Source organism: Rhinichthys klamathensis, unplaced genomic scaffold (assembly GCF_029890125.1).
Source record: "Rhinichthys klamathensis goyatoka isolate OS25496 unplaced genomic scaffold, OSU_Roscu_1.1 h1tg000636l_1, whole genome shotgun sequence".
In the NCBI taxonomy this organism is placed as follows: Eukaryota; Metazoa; Chordata; class Actinopteri; order Cypriniformes; family Leuciscidae; genus Rhinichthys; species Rhinichthys klamathensis.
This window is the reverse complement of record NW_026607082.1, coordinates 89,702-109,597: the sequence shown is the minus strand read 5'-3', so window position 1 is coordinate 109,597 and position 19,896 is coordinate 89,702. Positions and strand designations below refer to the sequence as shown.

General features: G+C 35.4%; 2 protein-coding genes across 2 annotated transcripts; both read right to left on the bottom strand.

Moving 5' to 3' along the window:
* Positions 1–374: 374 nt before the first annotated feature.
* Positions 375–1,603, bottom strand: LOC130076276 (galactose-specific lectin nattectin-like). Its single transcript, XM_056241301.1, has 5 exons — positions 1,527–1,603; positions 1,268–1,407; positions 990–1,130; positions 794–908; positions 375–554 (listed from the first exon to the last, which is right to left on the bottom strand). The coding sequence occupies exons 1-5, from the start codon at positions 1,594–1,596 to the stop codon at positions 472–474; spliced, it is 549 nt and encodes a 182-aa protein (XP_056097276.1). The 5' UTR covers positions 1,597–1,603; the 3' UTR covers positions 375–471.
* Positions 1,604–5,564: 3,961 nt separating this feature from the next.
* Positions 5,565–19,452, bottom strand: p2rx3b (purinergic receptor P2X, ligand-gated ion channel, 3b). Its single transcript, XM_056241324.1, has 12 exons — positions 19,075–19,452; positions 18,345–18,480; positions 14,909–14,980; positions 14,706–14,775; positions 11,113–11,206; positions 10,952–11,029; positions 10,612–10,753; positions 8,979–9,115; positions 8,637–8,730; positions 8,490–8,555; positions 5,848–5,925; positions 5,565–5,755 (listed from the first exon to the last, which is right to left on the bottom strand). Exons 1-12 carry the CDS (start codon positions 19,215–19,217, stop codon positions 5,627–5,629), a joined length of 1,239 nt encoding a protein of 412 aa, XP_056097299.1. The 5' UTR covers positions 19,218–19,452; the 3' UTR covers positions 5,565–5,626.
* Positions 19,453–19,896: the final 444 nt, after the last annotated feature.

Genomic DNA, 19,896 nt, shown 5'->3' with positions numbered 1-19,896 from the left:
GTCTTCCATACTGTAGTTACCAGTTAAGAACACACTGAAACCATGATGATTCCTATGTGTATACCATGTATTTACTATATGACCGGCAGGACTTATGTTGAATTACAGCTAAAGTTTTCCCTTGTGGTACCAGTGTACTTACATGGTAACTCCTCAGGAACTCTGCACTTGATACAATGTGTTAAACTGTCATAACTTACATGTATTATGCAAAACCCAAACCTCTGCGCAACACTGTATTAACAGTGTACTTACATGGTAACTCCTCAGGAACTGTCCACTTAATATAAAGTGTAAAATGGTCATAACTTTCTGTGTATTATGCAAAACCCAAACCTCTGTGCAACTCATTTATATTATAAAACAATTTTTTATTCATTTTTAAAAATGTTGTTTTCACAATTTTGAATACAAAGTTATGTTTAAGGTTAATTGACAGATAAAACAGTTCAGTCTAAGCCTACTGCAAGTCTAAGTCAAAGCTGTCATCACTTTGAAGGCGCATACGTAGTTTTTCTGCACATAACAAGGCTCGTCATTCCACTTGCCAACATCTAAAAGAAAGCAGAATAAGGTCAAACCAACATAGAATGTGAGAATAAAATAATTATGATATATTCTAGGTTACATGTTATACCAATCATGCAACTTATGTGATTTTACCAATAAATAGTACAATTATTGGGACAGTGGTATCTTCCTGTTCCTGTCAACTAGCCTACTTGAGTTTCACAAGTGAATTGTAGGCTTTTTAAAATTGCATATTTAAAAAAAGAAAAACCCTTTTGCTTACGATTCCAGTTCATTTCCACGCAGTCATTAATGTTACTGAATCTGTGGTTGGGCTCACCAGGTGTCCAGATTTGATAGTTCCAAAAGGAACCGTCAGTCCAGACAAATCTACCAGACTGAGAAAGATCAAACATTTTAGGGTAAAGGTTATAGGTAAATTATATATTTACTTTTTAAATCACTTCTGTCTCATTTACCTGAAACAACTCAAAGCCTCCGATCCAGATGCGCAGGTTATGTGGACTATACTTGATCACAATGCAGAGCACGTCACCATTAGCCTTTGTGTTGTGCATTGACACCAGGTGTCCACCAGGGGCGTTGCTTCTGCAGCTGAACTGTGTGCGGGAAAGAGCAACAACATCAATAAGAAACATCTTTATGGAAAATGAGGAAAGAATAATTAGGAGAATTACATAATGCAGTTTCTTTTTAATATGTGTTGTCTATTTTGTCCCACACTGACACTACTCACCTCAGCTGCAGTGAAGTTGAGAGGATTGCCAAAGTATTTGACACAGCGTGACCCCACTCTGAACCAACTCTCATAGCCAGTCATTGGACAGGCTTTAGGCAAAATACAGCCTAATGAGGAAATACGGCCAGCAGCCTCATCTAAATGTGAACATCACACCAAAATTTACCCTTGGGGGTTAAAAACTTTCTTTTAAAATAATCTGTGTATATAACATAAAATATTTAAATAAATTAAATAGCCTAATTTTAATCAGCACCTCTCTTCATGGTTAAGAAGCTACCACTTCCAAAAAGGAAAGTCATCAACAAAAAGCTAAACATCTCCATTCCTGCTGCACACTGTGAAGGAGAGAACATGATTGATGGAAGCTTACACTATTGTTTTATAAAATAGTAATTTAAAAGAAAAAAATCCTTATTTTTCTTTTTTTAATAATTTAAACATAACGCATGGTTACCAAATGGTACTAAAATGGACTTACCACTCCTTCCACTCGTCTTCCGTGTCTCCTCATAACATTTAGTCTGTCTTAAATCCGCCACTTTTTTTTCACAACTCCTCCCTTTCTCTTACTCAGCATGTAGTGTGTCTATATGGAGTTCCACATAAAAGCTCATAGCATGAGTTTCGCTGAATATATAAAAAAAAATAATAATAAAAAAAATCAACATGAAATCAAAATTGACACTTTATCTGTGTACAACATTATTTACAATGGGCAGTATACAACCTGTCATTCACATGAGGTCACAGCAATAGAAAACCACAACCATCCAACCAATTCCCGATGGACAAAATCAAGTCCCACCCTACATTTGTTCTTGTTTGAGAAGCCGTTTCACTCAGATACACATCACAATAGGGAAGATAAGACTATCGCAACTTCCGTTTCATGCCAACATGAATACCTGATGAATATCTGTGGAGCAGATTGACCAAATTAAGATATGTGGATGCCTTATTTTGGTTTGGAAAACACCTTTAACATATAATATGCAACATAATTGTGAAAGATAAAACCTTTGTTGTTGTTGAAGTTGCAATCAAAATGCAGTTGGCTCAAACAGATCCCAACTTGAATGGGCCTAATGCTTCTGATCTACTAACAAGCTTGCTCCTTTACCACACTATAGACCGTTATACCACTGTGCCCTGTGGTTACAGACACTGTTGCTGATCTCTTTAAATTTGAACTTCTACATTTCACAGTGCAACTACAGATGATGGAGATCACATGTTGAATGGCTGTACTGTTAGTCTGACTCAAGACTTTAATGTTATGAAAGAGTTATTATTTTTAAGAAAATGACTGCAGAGCATATATATTCTTTTTTAGCTTAGTAAATGTATATTTCTCCTAATATGTCACTTATGTTCTGTGTGTTTAAGTTCTCTTTTCCTGTGTGAACTAGTTTCCAGTTTGTTCCCTTGATTAATCATTCTATTCACCTTTTATTCAATTAATTAGCTCATTAGTTCCCTCATTTTGTCTGGTATATATTCTCCCTGTTTTGTTCAGTTCTTTGACCTGTCTTGACGGTGTTTTACGTGGTTGTAGTATTCTGTTTCCTGAGTTTTCCTTGCCTGTTGGATTTAAAGACTGTTTTTGCTGATCTCCTTTGTTGTCGTGCGCTTTGTACAGCCACACATGACAATAGTATAACGGTTACACTTTATTTTACAGTACAAGCACTTACAGAGTTCTAAAGTACTGGGTAAAATAATACAATTACATTGGTTAAGGTTAGGTAAGAGTAGGTTCAGGGTTAGTGGCTATTTATTACACAGTTATTGTCATCACAATAATAAGTACACACTATGTACACAAGGAACAGGACTGTAAAATAAAGTGCTAGTGGTATAACACTTTCTTTTTTTTTTTACAACTCATACTTCTCACTTTTTCTTGCTGCTTTTAAACTGTAATACTTACTCAGCAGTCTTCACATGCAAAAACCAAACACACTCTTAAGAACATTTGCTTGGTAACTTATGCTGTTAAAAAAAAGAGTTAAGGTAGCTTCTAACCAGGGATTTGTAGTTGATAGTGATATCTTGTCAGTCTCGTTTCTCTGTCATAACCCATTAGTTCAAATAAGACAATTTATATCAGAAATGACATATACATGTTTTTTTTTGCCCTGAGCCTCCCCACGAGCATCAATATTTACAAGCAAATTGGAATTTTTTTTTACGACAATGTTGTCAAAACTATACCCATTCACATGGATTCGCGAAAAACGATAAGAAATGGTGTATTATTATGCATGACTGGCCAGTAGTTGGAGAGGTCACTTTGTAAAGAAAAACTACGCGCCTATAAACTGAACACGTAATACACGTCTTCACCTTTTTCACAATTTTGGATTTTTGTAGTTTACACAGAGATGATAACAGTATTGTTTTCAAAAACTTGCACTTTAAAATCTGTTTTCAAAAGTTTGTATTTTCAGGCCCCCTGAAATTGCTGTTGCCATGTAAATGATCAGCCAAAACGCTTAAAGTTTTCAGTTTTTTATTGAAACTGTGTCGTGCAAACGGCTGCTCAGGCAAACCGTAACAGGGAACAGAATGAACCAAAAATACTCCTGACAGTGTTAGAAAAGTTCAGAAAAATTTGATCAAGCAAAAACATTTTCATCTACACTTGGCCAAAAGTGAGGGTGATACTCTTTTACAATAACTTTAAATTCACAAAATAAAAAACACATACAGTTGCATATGATAGCTACATTTTGGGAGTCTACCAAACAATCACATGAATTATTAAGTAAGGATAATGTATAGCGAGGCGGTTGTTATAGCGAATACAACCCCGACAGGGTGATTATGACCCCGACACGAAGCGGAGGGTTTATTGAGGAGTTTAAATAAAAAGGAGTTTATTGATTTAAAAACAATTGTATTGCTTCCGCTAAAGAAAATAGTCCGTTCCGTCTCTGAACCACTGCGTCCATGGCAACGCTCTGTTTTTCATGGCAACGGTCACACTTAGCAGCGGTCTTTTATCAAGAAATAACAGACCGCATTCTACATTATAATTCAACCAAGCCATGTAATGAATATTTTTAACTTATTAAAGCTGCTGTAGGTAACTTTTGAAAAAATGTATTTGCTAAAACTGTCATTATGTCCTGACAGTAGAATATGAGACAGATAATCTGTGTAAAAATCAAGCTCCTCTGGCTCCTCCCAGTGGTCCTATTGCCATTTGCAGAAATACACGCTCCCGGTCAGAAACAACCAATCAGAGCCAGGAGGAATGTCTTAGCAGTGTCAATCACGCTCGTGTACGCGCTGATCACACCCCTCTCTTGCACAGCGCGAGCCGTCGTTCAAACTCAAGTTTGCCGGCGTGCTGCAGCTGTGCTTATGACGGAGAAACAACCTAAACTGCCAATTCTCGAGTGACACCTGCTCATAAAATAAAGAGGTAAAAGGAAAAAGACTGATGAAGATAAACAAGCGAAAAAGAAAGAATTACACAGAGCCCATTGACTCGGTGTCAAAACTCTAGCCGCATAACATGTAGATAAAATGTCACGCACTCTGCTAAGCAACAATTGAAACCTGCTAATTCACTGGCTTGTCATGTTGCTGAAATAATGAACTAGCACACCTTATCTAGCATTAAATATCGCTAGAATAATTACTTACATACTGTGACGTTAGTTACCGTTATATTAACGTTATCTTACTAGCTATTTATAACTTATAGAAAGAGTGCAAAGTTATAAAGTTACATGTAGGCTATTGCAAAATACATAATGATTTGAGGACCAAGTTTGTAGTCAAAGTATGGGCAGGCCATAGTCAATGTAAAGCATATTATTGACGTTTAGTCCCTATTAGTGAATGTGCCATATAACTTTTTATCCGCTGTTATCGGTGGCCCTGTTTACTAGCCTGCGCGTTCACGACAGGCTCCGCTGTGGAGGACGAGCTGTGGAGGGAGGGCTGTAGCGCAGCAGAGAGCAAGGGGGTGGGACCTGTAAGTTGTGCTTGTTCAAATTTTCAGGCTAAGTCAACGTTTTCTCAAAACTCCCTACTGCAGCTTTAATAGTTGTGTAAAGGCCATGCTAACACTGTGAGCATACATATCAGAATTTGAGTATTTACTTAATACTATTATTTACAAAATATAGTAATGTTTTTTTTATATTTGATTAGTCAGGCAAATTTTGAAGTTTAATTTGATTTGAAGATGATTCTAAAATATTCTTAATGGCTAATGGGAGAAAATTTAAATATGTGTATATATATATATATACATATATATATATATAAATTACTGAATTAATGAAAAAAATGAGAATGCTTTTTTGCAATCCTTCCCAAGCGCTGTGGTGGGCACTATTAACTATAGCGTTCAATGGAAAATGCTCCGGAGTCAGTCGAGAACTTCTCATCAGGTTTGATTGAATGCTGGCTGTGGTCTCTGGACCTGTAGAATGAACTAGTGCTCTGAATATGTGAATCTGATACCTAGAAGCAGAGCAAGAGAGAGGCAGTGAGGCATTCATTGTCATCATAACTGGATAGATGTAATGTTTTTGGCGACTTGCTAAAATGCAAACCTCTTCAAATTTCTTGGCCTTGTACTGGTCAGCTCCTTTCAAGAAGTTCAGCAGAATTATATCACAAAGCACTGTACCCTAAAATAAAGGAAAAAGTCTTAGTTTTGTCTACTTAAAGAGGTTCACAGGTATAAATTATTTTCTATTATCAATTAATTTCATTATTACAGGTTTTTTTTCAATTGCTTAAGCACAATTTTGAAAACTGGGCCCGGTTTGTCAAAACACTACACACAATTAGCACAACCCTACACCAAAGTTGCACAACAACATTCAGATCATTTGCAAAATGGAAAACTTTTGTCAAAACTATACACGACTTCATAAAAACAATATTTTGTTACCATACGAAACACAAACATTTCATTTGACTTCAATCTTTTTGAACCAGTTACTGCTGTTGCTAACCTAAAACACTTTTAGCAGGTCTAATTCTCAGTGATTAGAGTACTGTAAATGAAGTACACAGAGAAAGTGCAACTATACAATAGTTCACCAAACACTACACAAGATCAATGCATGCAGACTGAGGAAAATATCATTGATTTCTCTCCATATACCCAAATCAGTCAACATGGAGAATCACAACAAAACATGTCCCAGTTGTCATGCTACTACAGTAGTGTGCATAACACTGTTAGCTCAGCAAACAACAGACAAACATAAAATACTGTATCCAGTACAGGTTACAACAATTATAGGAAATAACAACAACAACAAACATAAAAAATAATCTGAATTAAAAAAATAACCTGCTGCATTTTTATAGTGCTTAAACCTGATTGGTGTGTCTACAATTTAGCAATCATGTGTGTGTGTGCACCTGATGGCTGTGTTTAACAGATTGGCTCATAGGTTTGGTAATTTGACAGTCAGTGCTTTAGAATTGCAAGGAAGTGACATCATGATATACTTCTGTGTCTGATGTATACAAGTGTGTTTAGTGTTTTGCAAATCACTCTGTGTAATGTTTAGCAAATATAGTGTGAAGCTGACAATGTGCTTACAGTTGTGCAAATCTAGCCTTGTGTTTTGCTCCTTGAGTGTAAGGTTTTGCTTATAATTGTGGGAAAAGTTAAATTTTAGTGTGTAAGCAATCGTAAAAAAATGTAAACATGAATAATAATAAACAATAAATTACCAATACATATGCATCCATGCTGTCAAGCTTTAATGGAAATAGATGCTAATGCTTTAAAATATTGTATTAAGAAGCAAGTTGATGTCTGGCACTGATTAATGATAAAACAGTCCAAGTTCAAGATGAGGATGGAGACAAAATTCATGTCATGAATATTATAGTTGTACAAAGGTAAATATATATTACACAAAAATGGGTATGCAGTTTTAAAATTATGTCTGATCAATAAGTTAACATATGTTTTTACCTTGCTTTAACTCATCAAAATAATTTGATACATTTTTTTTACAAGTTATACAAGATTCAACTAATTTTTAAAGTCAGTTTAATGTAATTTAAGTTGAAACGACTTAAAGATACAAATTGATTATACTTCAAAGTTTAAGTCAGCAACTTTTTTTTTTGGTATATTATGTCTATACTGATCGATCGTTCTTAAAGGTCTGGGGCCAGCCGGGCGGTTTGCTCACTTCTCACTTGGGTCATATTTCACATACTTAAAATAAATAAATCTTCATTATTTGACTTACACTGGTCAGAACTATGGTAAAAGTTTTGTGCTTAGTGGCAGGACAGGCCAGGACAGACAATGAGTGAAAGCGTTTTACTTGAATTTATTAATATTTTAATGATTTTTTAGAACGTTGTACACAATTTCTTTTAATAAATATATAGTATATATAGCAAAATTATAGTATATTACAGTATTATAGTAAATAAAGAAAAAAAGCACTTTCTACATTGAATAAGTTAGTTAAACTTCAGAGTAAGTTTAACTAAAATCTAAAAATCTCAGAGTAAAGCTGGGAGTTGATACACCTGTGTTTTGCCAGATGAGAAGTTTATCTATGTATCATCTTTTTACTCTTTTAATTCCTTTTATAACTGTTTTAATTTTCCTCGCTTTTATTTTGTGATTATTTTAATTCCTTTCTGTGTAAAGCACTTTGAATTGCCATAGTGTATGAAATGTGCTATATAAATAAACTTGCCTTGCCTTGCCTAAACGTGAACTTAAAAATATAAAACAAATATTACATTTGTACTTGATTCAAGCAAGTAGAAATCAAAGATCTAACTGATACTTATATATTACTTTCGATTGTTCATTCTATTTACAATGAGTCGTGTATTAATTCAAACATAAAGAAATGTTGTAAACATATGTACATTTATTTGCAGATTTTAATAAAGTTCACAGATATAACTATTGAGTATAATCTACTTAACTTTAAGACAATAATGGAATGAATGTTTTTGACTAACGCTATGCTGCAAGCCAGCAGTGCAATGTGAAGTGACCATCTCATTAATATGAAATAACAAATAACAAATTACATCTTAAATAGTTGAAGCAAATGCTGAATTTGAGTAAGTATGTTTTAGCTGACATTTGGAGTTGACTTTCTACTAAGAATTACCAAAAAAGTGACACATTTGTATTATCCATTTTGTGAAAATGAGCTGTTTTATGTTTATGCAGATTAATGAAGACACATACCACACCAACAGAGGTGAAGGCAGCAACCATGTTGATTAGAGTTGGTATCATGTCAAATTTCCCAGCCTTTAAAGAGAAAATGTAATGAGAAACTATGCCCAGATGCAGAAAATGCTCGAAAAAACACACAATTTAAAATTAACTCACATCTCCATTAACCAGCACATCGAATCTGATGGCGTAGGCTTTCAGCAGAGTGCGATACTCAGTTCCGTTCTCCATTTGAAAATACTTTGCGTACCTAAGGACAAAGATTTAGACATGTTAGCAGATAAAGTTTCAAAAAGGATTATCCAAGCTATCAACTTTGAATGATTTGATGCATTTTTGTAATATTTTATAGTATGTGGCCACTACAAAAAGTCTGATAAACATGTGGATGAAGTACGTGGACAGATTGGAGGCATTTGTTTGTGCAGTATCATTAGAGGCCTGCAGACTGCAACATTCTTGATTAAATTTTAAGGTGGAAAGAAAAGGTTCTAGAACCTGAAGTTGTATCCCGGAGACACAGTGGTCTTCTCTGACATGGCGTCCAGACGAGTGAAGGAGTAGGCGGGCTTACACTCATCATCTGCCTTGTCTAAATCACATACCCATGCTATTTTTATCCCTATCACTCCTCCCTGAGAGAAAGAGACAGAGATTACTTACACAAATCCAATTTGATTTTTTGACTTAAAGGATTAGTTCACTTTTAAAAAAACTTTTGCTGATAATTTACTCACCCCCATGTCATCCAAGATGTCCACGTCTTTCTTTCTTCAGTCGAATAGAAATTAAGGTTTTTGATGAAAACATTCTAGGATTTTTCTCCATATAATGCACTTTGCTGGGCACCAAACGGTTCAAGGTCCAAAAGACAGTTTCAGTGCAAACTGCAAACTGTTCAAATGGCTTTAAACGACACCAGACGATGAATAAGGGTCTTATCAAGCGAAACGATCGCTCATTTAAAAAAGAAATAACAAAGTTTAAGTTTTATAAGCTCAAATGCTCGCCTTGCTCTGTTCTGTGTGACTCTCCTGTTCGAACTCGTTCATCAAAATGAACGAATCTTTTTCCGAGTCAATTCGTTCATTTCGTTCGTTAAATGAACCAAATGACTCGAAAAAAGATTTGTTTATTTTGATGAACGAGTTCGAACAGGAGAGTCACACAGAACAGAGCAAGGCGAGCATTTGAGCTTATAAAACTTAAACTTTGTTATTTCTTTTTTAAATAACCGATCGTTTCGCTTGATAAGACCCTTATTCATCGTCTGGTGTCGTTTAAAGCCCTTTGAACAGTTTGCACTGAAACTGTCTTTTGGACCTTGAACCGTTTGGTGCCCAGTAAAGTGCATTATATGGAGAAAAATCCTGGAATGTTTTCATCAAAAACCTTAATTTCTTTTCGACTGAAGAAAGAAAGACATGGACATCTTGGATGACATGGGGGTGAGTAAATTATCAGCAAAAGTTTTTTTAAAAGTGAACTAATCCTTTAAAGAGAATTTTCACTGTAAAAAGTGATCAGTTGACTTAACTAAAGTGAGGAAACCTGTTGCCTTAAAATGAATAAGTAATAAACTTCATGCGTAATTGAAAAAAATTAAGTTATCTGAACTTGACAATTCCAAAACTTAATTTGTTCAATTATGCATGAAATTTATTCACTTAATAATTTTAAGGCAATGGGTTTCCTCACTTTTTAAAGTCACCTGATCACTTTTTACAGTGTTGAGAATTTAAAAAAATAGTCTGAAATGTAATGTTTACTAATGTAATGTTTGCTAGCAGTTATTAGATACTTTTATGAAACAGTTATTATTTTATACAACAGGTATTTCTTTGGCCTCTTTTGAAACTATTTCCATTGGTGGATGAAAACATTTGAACTAAGTGGCCAAACTACTTCTGTTTATTGATATTAACTTATTGGTAACACATTTACAATAAGGTTTAATTTGTTAATATGAGTTAATTGCATTCGTTTATATAATTATACTTATATATAAGTATATATACTTATACTGTTGTATAAAAGTCGTGCTTGTGAAATATTTCTTACATATGTAAAACTAGATGATGAAAGTAACAAAAAAAAAACAAATATAAAAAATAATTAAACAAACACTCACTTTTTTAGCAAGAGTGGTGAAGTCTTGTTGTGCAAATCGGATCACATCACCCACTTTGAATATTGGACAATACATGTTACTCTCAGAGTCAAAGTTACATTTCTTTATATAGCTACTATTGATATTGGGCAAAAAGTTTCCCCTGAAAGGAAAAGAGAAATATTTAATGAAAACCATAATTTACAGAAAAGGAGATCTAATTATGAAACAATGAGGGTCATTATTTTAAAAAAGATAATCCAAAAAGGTTTACTGGTAGATTATGTAAAAAAAAATAAAAAATAAAGAATGATAATGATAATGATGAGATTTTTCAGTCTTTGAGTTTGATTCCATTTACTTTGTGAAGTTAAAACGTGGGAAGCGAATGCTGTTCTTGATGAAAATGGTAAAGTTCTCCACCTCCATCATGGGGTTTCTTAATAAGAAAAAAACTCCATCAGTCCTTTTTTATTCAACATTCACACATCTATTAATTTGTTTATTTAAAATTGGACTCACGGTTGAATTTCATCAATCTCTGCGGGACACCATCCTTTGATCTCACAGGTTTTATGGGTAGTATTGAAGTTCACACATCGTCCTGTCAGCAACCCTTCGAGATACAACCAATAGATCAAAGCATAACATAGACTGTAAAATTTCTTATAATGTTAGTAGTTTATTGGTTTTTCCTTGATCATCTCAAGATAACAAAACAATCCACAATGAAACACTCAAACTGTTAAAGTTTCCCTGCAGTCAAAGATTTTTTCCCTTAAAACTCATCTTTGACAATCACAATGACATATTTAAACGTTTTTCCTGTAAAAAATAATTTCTTCATGCCTTGAAATGTAACTCTACACCCTTGCTTCATTTAGCATACTCGGACCCATGAATATGCAAATGAGTTCCCACCTCCACTCAAGAGCACCCTCAGTTGATACTGTAATATCATATTGACGAAACAGATTTCGTAAATGCTCACAGACATGTTTGTATTGAACGCAGTGGCCAATCAGGGGCATCTAATTTAGTCAGAATTCACTCACCGGTTAAAACACCAGAGTTTTGGTTCGGCACTGAGTTTTGCACGCTCGATGTAAATAAGAGATTCATTATGCAAGACAACTTTATTGATTATAACGGAACTTTGTGAAATCGCGAACTGAGATGAGTGACAGGATTTTAGTGATTTTAAAGGGATTATAAGGGGGTCTTTGCGTGCTTTCTAGACTATATAATCCATTCAGAATTTTAATAAAAGTTGACACATAACGGTAACTGATATGTTTAGCCTTTGGCTTAACTACATTTTTGTGGCAAGCAGGGCAGGGGCGAGAGCCATGAGAGAACGGCGCGAGGCCGGTGGCGTGATTTATAATGAGTGTCTGTGAGGCTTTTACTTTCGTTTCGTGTTTGGTTATTGATTAAACTGTTTAAATGTTTGCCGATTACTAATCTCGTTACAGTTATCAAACAGCTAATAATGTGTTGCTAACACAAACCATGTTCCCGTTCGCCATCTCAGAGTCAGACAGCTGACTTCTAACAATCAGCATCCCTAGAAATAATAGGTGTTCGACTTGAAGCGGCGCTGCGATATGGAAGCTCAGTTTCAGCAACTGAATAAAAAATAAAAAAGGTAATTCCGACTTTTTATCTCACAATTCTGACTTTTTCTCGCAATTATGAGATTAAACCAATTTTGACTTTTGTCTCTCACAATTGAGTGGTATAAAGCCGCAATTGCGAGTTATAAAGTCAGAATTGTGAGATATAAACTTGCAATTCTGAGAAAAAAAGTGGAATAAAAATTTTAAAAGGTAATTGCGACTTTTTATCTCACAATTCTGACTTTTTTCTCACAATTACGACAATAAATCTCGCAATTCTGACTTTTTTTCCTCAAAATTGTGTGATATAAAGCCGCAATTGCAAGTTAAAGTCAGTGTAACGCAGTTCAGATGTTATGGGAAGAAGGAGGCGGGAACTAGCGAACATTCAACACACCATTTAATAATAAAATAAACAAATACAAAACGTAAGTAAAAGACAGCAGCCCCTCACTGACGACTGCTGTCACATATAATAAAACAAACACAACATAAGTCCAGGCCTGTTCCTCTCTCGATCTTCACTGTCGTCGCTCCTCCTTTATGCTTCCGCTCCTCCGTGAGAGATACGAGACCGGTGCGTCGCGCAGGTGTCGCTCATTATCAATCATGGCACCGGCCTCGCTCCGTTCTCTCACGGCCCTCGCCCTTGTCCTGCTCGCCACAGTCAGAATTGTGAGAAATAAACATGCTTTTCTGAGAAAAAAAAGTCAGTCTTTTTCCCCTCAGAATTCACAATATGTGAGTTTATATCCCTCAATTCGGACTTTTTTTCTAGCAACTGCGAGTTTATATCTTGCAATTCTGACATTATAACTTAAAAAAAGTCAGAATTGTGAGATTAAAAAGTCACAATTATCTTTTAAAATGTTTTATTCTGTGGTGGAAACAAGCTTCCATACTGTGCAAACCGATGACATCAAAGTACCGCGAGAGCAATTCGAAAGCATACGTTTCCGTCTGCTCTCTAATTAGGGACTTTAAGCAACAGTTGCTGATGTAACGGCAACGGCAGCCGGAAGTAAATGGTTAACTGCCCTAGCTAAAGAATGCAAAAATCACTAAGCAACAGTTAAACAGTATGTGGTGTAGGGGATAATTTGATCATTTGATAAAATACAAATAAAGAAAGTGATTTTAAAAAGCAGGAGAGGGTTGCTTTGGGCATTTAATGATATACATAAAAAATTACAATGCCACATACCATAAAACATAACATTAACTTTCGTAATATTTCACGTAGTAACGACTACGGCAAATCAGCTGTTCTCCCGTATAGTAGACGGTTACAGTAGAACGTAGCAGTAGCAGTAAAAGTAGCAGTTTTGTCTTAAAGTCGCGCATGCGCAATAGAACGCCAGAATGCCAAGTTCCACCCAAGGGGGTAATCCATCAGCCGGAAACTGAAGCTTCCCTGGGGGCCGCCATTGATTAGCAAGCCATCACCTGCTGTTAGCATTCCATTGACTCCCATTCATTTTGGCGTCACTTTGACAGCGAAAAACTTTACATCTGAGGCGTTTAAAGACTCCATTTGTCCATTGTTTGTTTCTAAAGAAACACGACAATGTATAAAAGGCTCCATTACCTTGTATCTTACGTTATGGCCCCGTAGAAGCAGTTTTTTTGTAAAAATAGGCTAACGATTGCGTCATAACCACACGATTCTCTGTCGCACAATAGAGAAATTACCGTATAGACAGAAGGAGAAGCTCACAGGCAATCGGTGGGACGTGGAGGCATAAAGTCAAGGGAGAAGCCCATAGAGAGTCATAAAGTGGCTCCTGCTGTTAGCTCATGGGCAGCTCCTACTCACGCTCTCAGTCTCTGCAAGATTCGAAAGGGAATGATTCAGATTCCTCTTGGCACAGCTACTAGATGACTTACAACAGTGAGACAGGTTGCTCACGTCAGATCTACGTCGTCAAGCTCAGTTTGAGCCTGCGCAGTTCGCTCAGCCATTAGGAAGTGAGTGCTTCTAATTGACTTTTTTCCATTGAAGTCTATGGGGTCGCTGTGTCCATTTCTTTTACTGTCTATGGTTCCACCAGAGGCTGTTGCTTAAAGTCCCTTTAATAATAACTCTCGCGGTACTTTGATGTTATAGAGTAGACCGATTGGTCTGCAGTACCGAGTCAATTTAAACACACCTATTATAGAAAAATCCCCGCCCCACACATTGATGGGATTGGTTACAGAGGGGGAGTTTCATACCGCATATTTTAGACTGTCTTTGGTACACTGCCGTTTAAAAAAATACTCAGCATTGGTGTTGACTGATGAATTTGTGCATGTTTTGTCTTAAAGCATATTAAAAACACCACATTGACATATAAACATTAAAAACTTGATTTTCACCACAGGGGGTCTAACCAATTTAAAAATTGTTTCCTTTATTATTATTCATTGTAAAAAAATATATATATTCTTCTTGATATGATCCTTCAATACAAAATATTTATCTCACAAATGATATAAAGAACATTAGAATTTTACCATTGCTTGATGGTTTTGACATCTGCTTCTTACAAGTACTGTCATTGTCACATTTGAATTTCATCTCACTCTGAAGAGTTACATAGACAAACACATGAACACACACACAGACAAGAATCAATGAAATTAGTGTACATTAACCTTGACAGATTTCAGTACTTCAAAAACCCACTAACGTAATTCAAAGCAGTGTCCTCACTCACCTCTGGACAGTTTCCTTGAACTTGGTTCTCTGTCGTGATGAGCTTTGTTATGACGCAGAAAACTGACGCCCCCTGGTGGACACATGCACACACAGACATTGTGTAAAAAAGACTGTATAATAAACTGCTATTGTTTTTATTTACATTTACTAGCTTTTTTAGAATTTAAAATAGTATAAAGTATTTACTGTATTTATAATTAGATTTTCCATGTAAGAACATCCCCAACAACGTTCTCAGAACTTTGTCCAACGTTCTGACAAGGTTCTCTCAAAGTTATGAGCTAGTATTCTTTCAGTAATGTTAATAGAATGTCCATTCATAGTTATCCAGTCACCCTAAAACGAGTCACCTTACTCATCACCATGGTGTTGATCTAATGCCGTATGCCCTTTCTTTCTTTTTCGGACCACAAAAGGCAATTTTGTTTTTAAAATGACCCATCCGCGCTTGTCCATGACGTCTTGAAACTTGTGACAATGAATATTTGTATTATCTTGGGAATGTTTGTTTCGGTCTTCACTGGCACTGCACTGGCTGGTTCGGCTCTGCTCGCTCTCCCACGCATCCACATTTGAATTCTCACACCAACGGTTTTCGTCAGGCACATTTTGCGCATGGGTATACAGTTTTTTTGGTCGTAGGACTTGTTCAGCCAACACAATTTTTCACTTTGACTTGATAGATTGACTGAACACAATTAAATATGTGTGTGAATATAAATGTTTGATTTTAAGTGAAGACCTCAAGCTATGATTAGTAGCCTACAATGCATCTTTTTGCATGGGGATAATTATTTGGAAGTCATTCATTGTCAGCTTCCACAATTTTCAAAATATTTTTTTTTTACAGTGTATAATGGCAGTGAATTATGAAAGCTTGTTTTCCGCCACAGAATAAAACATAAAAAAGGTAATTGCGACTTTTTATCTCACAATTCAGGCCCTTTTTTCATAATTGCGTGATATAAAGTCGCAATTGCGAGTTATAAAGTCAGAATTGCGTGATATAAAGTCGCAATTGTGTTATGAAGTCAGAATTGCGTGATATAAAGTCGCAATTGCGAGTTATAAAGCTAGAATTGTGATATATTGTCACATTTTGAGTTCTGTTGTTTAAGTTTCATAGTCTTCTAATCTGTCAATTACTTCAGTTCTCCTTCATTCTCTCCCTGTTTGTTTCTATGGTTACTGATTGTGTCTTGTTAATCAGTCTAATTAGTTCCTCTTGTTTTTCTGTGTATTTAAGTCTGAGTTTCGTGCTGTCTAGTTGTCTGTCGTCATCGCTGTTAGCATGGTTGTTCTGTCCTAAGTCTATCTTGAGTATCTCTGTAAATTTGAGTTTATGATTAATAAAGGCTGCTGCATTAAGATCCTGTTTCCCCCCTTTGCTGCAACCAGACCTGTGACAGAAATAAACTCGCAATTTTGACTTTTTTTTTCTCAAAATTGCATGTTTAGGCTATATCTCGCAATTTCTCTGAATTGCAAGTTTATTTCTCGCAATTGTGAGTTTATATCTCGCAATTGTGAGTTTATATCTCGCAATTCTGACTTTATAACACGCAATTGCGATTTTATATCATGCAATTCAGACTTTACTATGTCTCGCAATTCTGAGAAATAAAGTCAGAATTGCGAGAATGTAAACTCGCAATGGTGAGATAAAAAGTCGCAATTATCTTTTAAAAGGTTTTATTCTGTGGCGGAAACAAGCTTCCATAGTGAACAGTGTCCAGGATCAAGCTTTTAAAAAAGATGCCAATGTATCATAGAATGTTCCAATACGTAACGAGTCATATATTCCAAGTGTTCTGGAGGTAATGTATTATTTAACCAAAATCATTGGCCATTCGTCTTCTGTGCACGGCCCGTTCGTGAGACTCTGTGCCGCAGTTCACTCCGACTCAGCCAGAAAAAGTGCAAAAGTTGTGAGAAATCAAGACTTCTGAAGTCATCCATGCACCACTCTATTCACTGCCAATATATGCGAGCGCAAGTGGGACAATTTTTTTATTTAATTTCTTAGTGGTCCGAAAAAGAAAGAAGGGCATACAGCATTAGAACAACACCAGGGTGAGTAAATGATGACTTTGTTTTATGTTTTCTCAAAACATTAGCACACAAATATTATTTATACATCATTTGAGGAACTTTTTTTTCTGAAACATTTTAGTTTTAAAACATTTTAGCATTTTAAAATCTTAGTACTTGTTTCAGAACATTCAGAGAACATTAAATAATGTTCTCTTAAAGGGAGAGTTCGCCCAAAAATGAAAATTCTGTCATTAATTACCCGCATGTCGTTCCAAACCCGTAAGACTTTCGTTCATCTTCTAACACAAATGAAGGTCTTTTTGATTAAATCTGAGAGATTTCTGTCCCTCCATTGACAGCTACATGACTACCACCTTAATGCTTCAAACAGATACTAATTGTGCGGTTTAGTCCACATTTTCTGAAGAGACTCGATCGCTTCATATGATGAACAGATTTAATTTAGGCTTTTATTCACATATAAACATTGATCAGCGAACAAACAGAAGCTCAACCAAACCTGCGTAACGCGCGAGAACAAACCGCTTGTGGAAGCTCAAAGGTGCTGCGTAACACGAGAATGAACCTTATTGGTTCTTGCAGAAGCTGAAACGTCGTACTGCGTAACACGAGAATAAATTTCATTGGTTCTTACTGAAGCTCAAACGTGCTGCGTAACACGAGAATTAACCTTATTGGTTCTCGCACATCAAGCGAACATGCTTGATCTTCCGTTTACCACAACCAATGTGTGAGTTGATGAATGTATATCTAAATAAAAGAATAAACTCAATATGTTCATCATATAAAGCAATCTTGTCTCTTCAGAAAATTTGGACTAAACCCACTCAATTAATAATATGGATTAGTTTTACGATCTCTTTATACACTTTTTGAAGCGTTAAAATGGTAGTTGTGTAGCAGTCTATAGAGGCCCAGAAAGGTCTCAGATTTCCTCAAAAAGATCTTAATTGGTGTTCTGAAGATAAACACAAGTCTTACGGGTTTGGAATGACATGAGGGTAAGTAATTAATGACAGAATTTTCATTTTTGAGTGAGCAATGCCCTTAAGGTTTGGAAAATGATCAAATGTTCACATAAAAAAAAGAAAAAAGTTTTTAAAATGCTTTAAAAAACTGGACATTTTGAACGCTCAGAGAACATTCAGAAATAACGTTTTCATAACTTAAGGAGAATATTAGCAAAACATGCTTAGAACTCCTCGCATGTCTCCAAAGGGAGATTTTGTTAGATTTAATTATGTTTACAATTTTGACAACAAACTGTAACACACATAACATGAAATATTATAGATCACACACACACACACAGACTTGTAATACAAATTGGTCACAAAAGTATACATATTCTTTTAAGTATTCTAAAACTTGAGATTTACTTGAGTTGGTGTGACATAATCGGCTACATCCATGATCCGGTTGTTATACTCTCCGAAACCTTTCACTTTAGTCATCACTGATGACTCGATAGATGTGTCTCGCACTTGATATGCTTTCTCATACAAAAACACCCAGCTGAGGGAGGAGGAGAGGGGGAGATAGAGAGTTAGGAAAACAGGAAATACAGAGCAATTTTTGCTTTCTTTAATGTAAAATGCTCACAAATATATATAAAAAACTGCATGTAAAATGTAAGATTTTCATGCACTTATATACTAAGAACACTTTTTTTTTTTTCATACAACTGCATTGTACTTTACATCAATTATGTCACCAAGTCAAAAGACTAAAAAACAAGTGATTTAATTGTCCAAAAATAATTGTTCAAACTAACTGGAATATATTTCTTTGGTAACACTTATAAGGTCCCATAGTTAATGCATTACCATTAACTATCAATCAGCATTTTATTTGTTACAGTCTTTATTAATATTTGTTAATGTTAGTTAATTATAATACACCTGTTCGTTGTTAGTTCATGTTAGCTCAGGTCCATTAAATAATAAGAACAGATGCAACTTTTGTAAATGTTGAAATTAACATTAAGATAAATAAATAATTAATACATTTTTAACAAAGTTTTTAAACATAAACATGTTTTTTTGGGGGGGTTTTTTGGGCACAAGTTTAAATCTCGCTACCATTGTAAAAATGAGTCCGCACACTCACCCAATGAAGTACGTTAAGATGAGGACTTGGACAACACGGTTGATGATGCCGATGGTCCAGCTCTTTACCACCACGGATTTGGTCGTCTCATAGGTAAAGAAATCTGTTATACAGGTCCACATTTTTCCAGAACACTGCTGCATTCACAAAAATTACACTTCAAGTGTATTAATGTATTTGCATGAATGTTTAGTTAATGCTGGTGATAATTCTGTCCAAATGCTTTATCCTGCGTTTTATCAATAAAAGTAAAAAAAACTCTTCAGTAATCTTCCTTATTTGTTTCCCTGATAAAAAGTCTCCACATCTTGAGATCAGATGCTTTCACAGAAGAAACATATTTCTCTTCCTCCTAGTTCCCTCCCTCCCTCTCTCCTCCCTCTTTTCTTTTTCTTCGTCCTTCAATTATTCTGTCCATTATCCAGATATAAAGTTTACATTTGACATTCTTAGTAGATGTTCTCTTACCAAGCAACTTACAAAAATGCATAAATCAAATTACTGGCAAAATTAAGGCTTAGTCCCAAAGTTCCTAACATCTCTTACTCAAGCATTTACAGTGTCCATAACAAAACAACAGAATCCGACACAGGGTCTTAGTGGTGCAGCTTTAGGCTAGATGTTTAGTGTCAGAGAGGTCTGGAATAGCTGAATCTTGATGACTGATGCACATTATATCACATTATATCACCATGAAAGCTCCATGCAGTAGTAAAAAGCGTCTCATTAGAGTAGCAACTTTGCGATCTTTTCCCAGATGATGGACCATATAGTCATTTGCAATATCAGTTAGTTATCTAAACTCTCATGTTCTAATGAGAT

What these genes read in the sequence shown, in the direction of transcription:
- LOC130076276 (XM_056241301.1), bottom strand. Translation starts at nt 1,596, where the DNA reads ATGGAGATGTTTAGCTTTTTGTTGATGACTTTCCTTTTTGGAAGTGGT. An exon ending in CTTCTTAACCATGAAGAGAG is followed by an intron (nt 1,408 to 1,526) that starts GTGCTGATTAAA and finishes GTTCACATTTAG; the next exon opens with ATGAGGCTGCTGGCCGTATT. An exon ending in GAGGCTTTGAGTTGTTTCAG is followed by an intron (nt 909 to 989) that starts GTAAATGAGACA and finishes GATCTTTCTCAG; the next exon opens with TCTGGTAGATTTGTCTGGAC.
- p2rx3b (XM_056241324.1), bottom strand. Translation starts at nt 19,217, where the DNA reads ATGCAGCAGTGTTCTGGAAAAATGTGGACCTGTATAACAGATTTCTTT. An exon ending in ATGTGCTGGTTAATGGAGAT is followed by an intron (nt 8,556 to 8,636) that starts GTGAGTTAATTT and finishes TTCTCTTTAAAG; the next exon opens with GCTGGGAAATTTGACATGAT. An exon ending in CCTTCACCTCTGTTGGTGTG is followed by an intron (nt 5,926 to 8,489) that starts GTATGTGTCTTC and finishes CCTTTATTTTAG; the next exon opens with GGTACAGTGCTTTGTGATAT.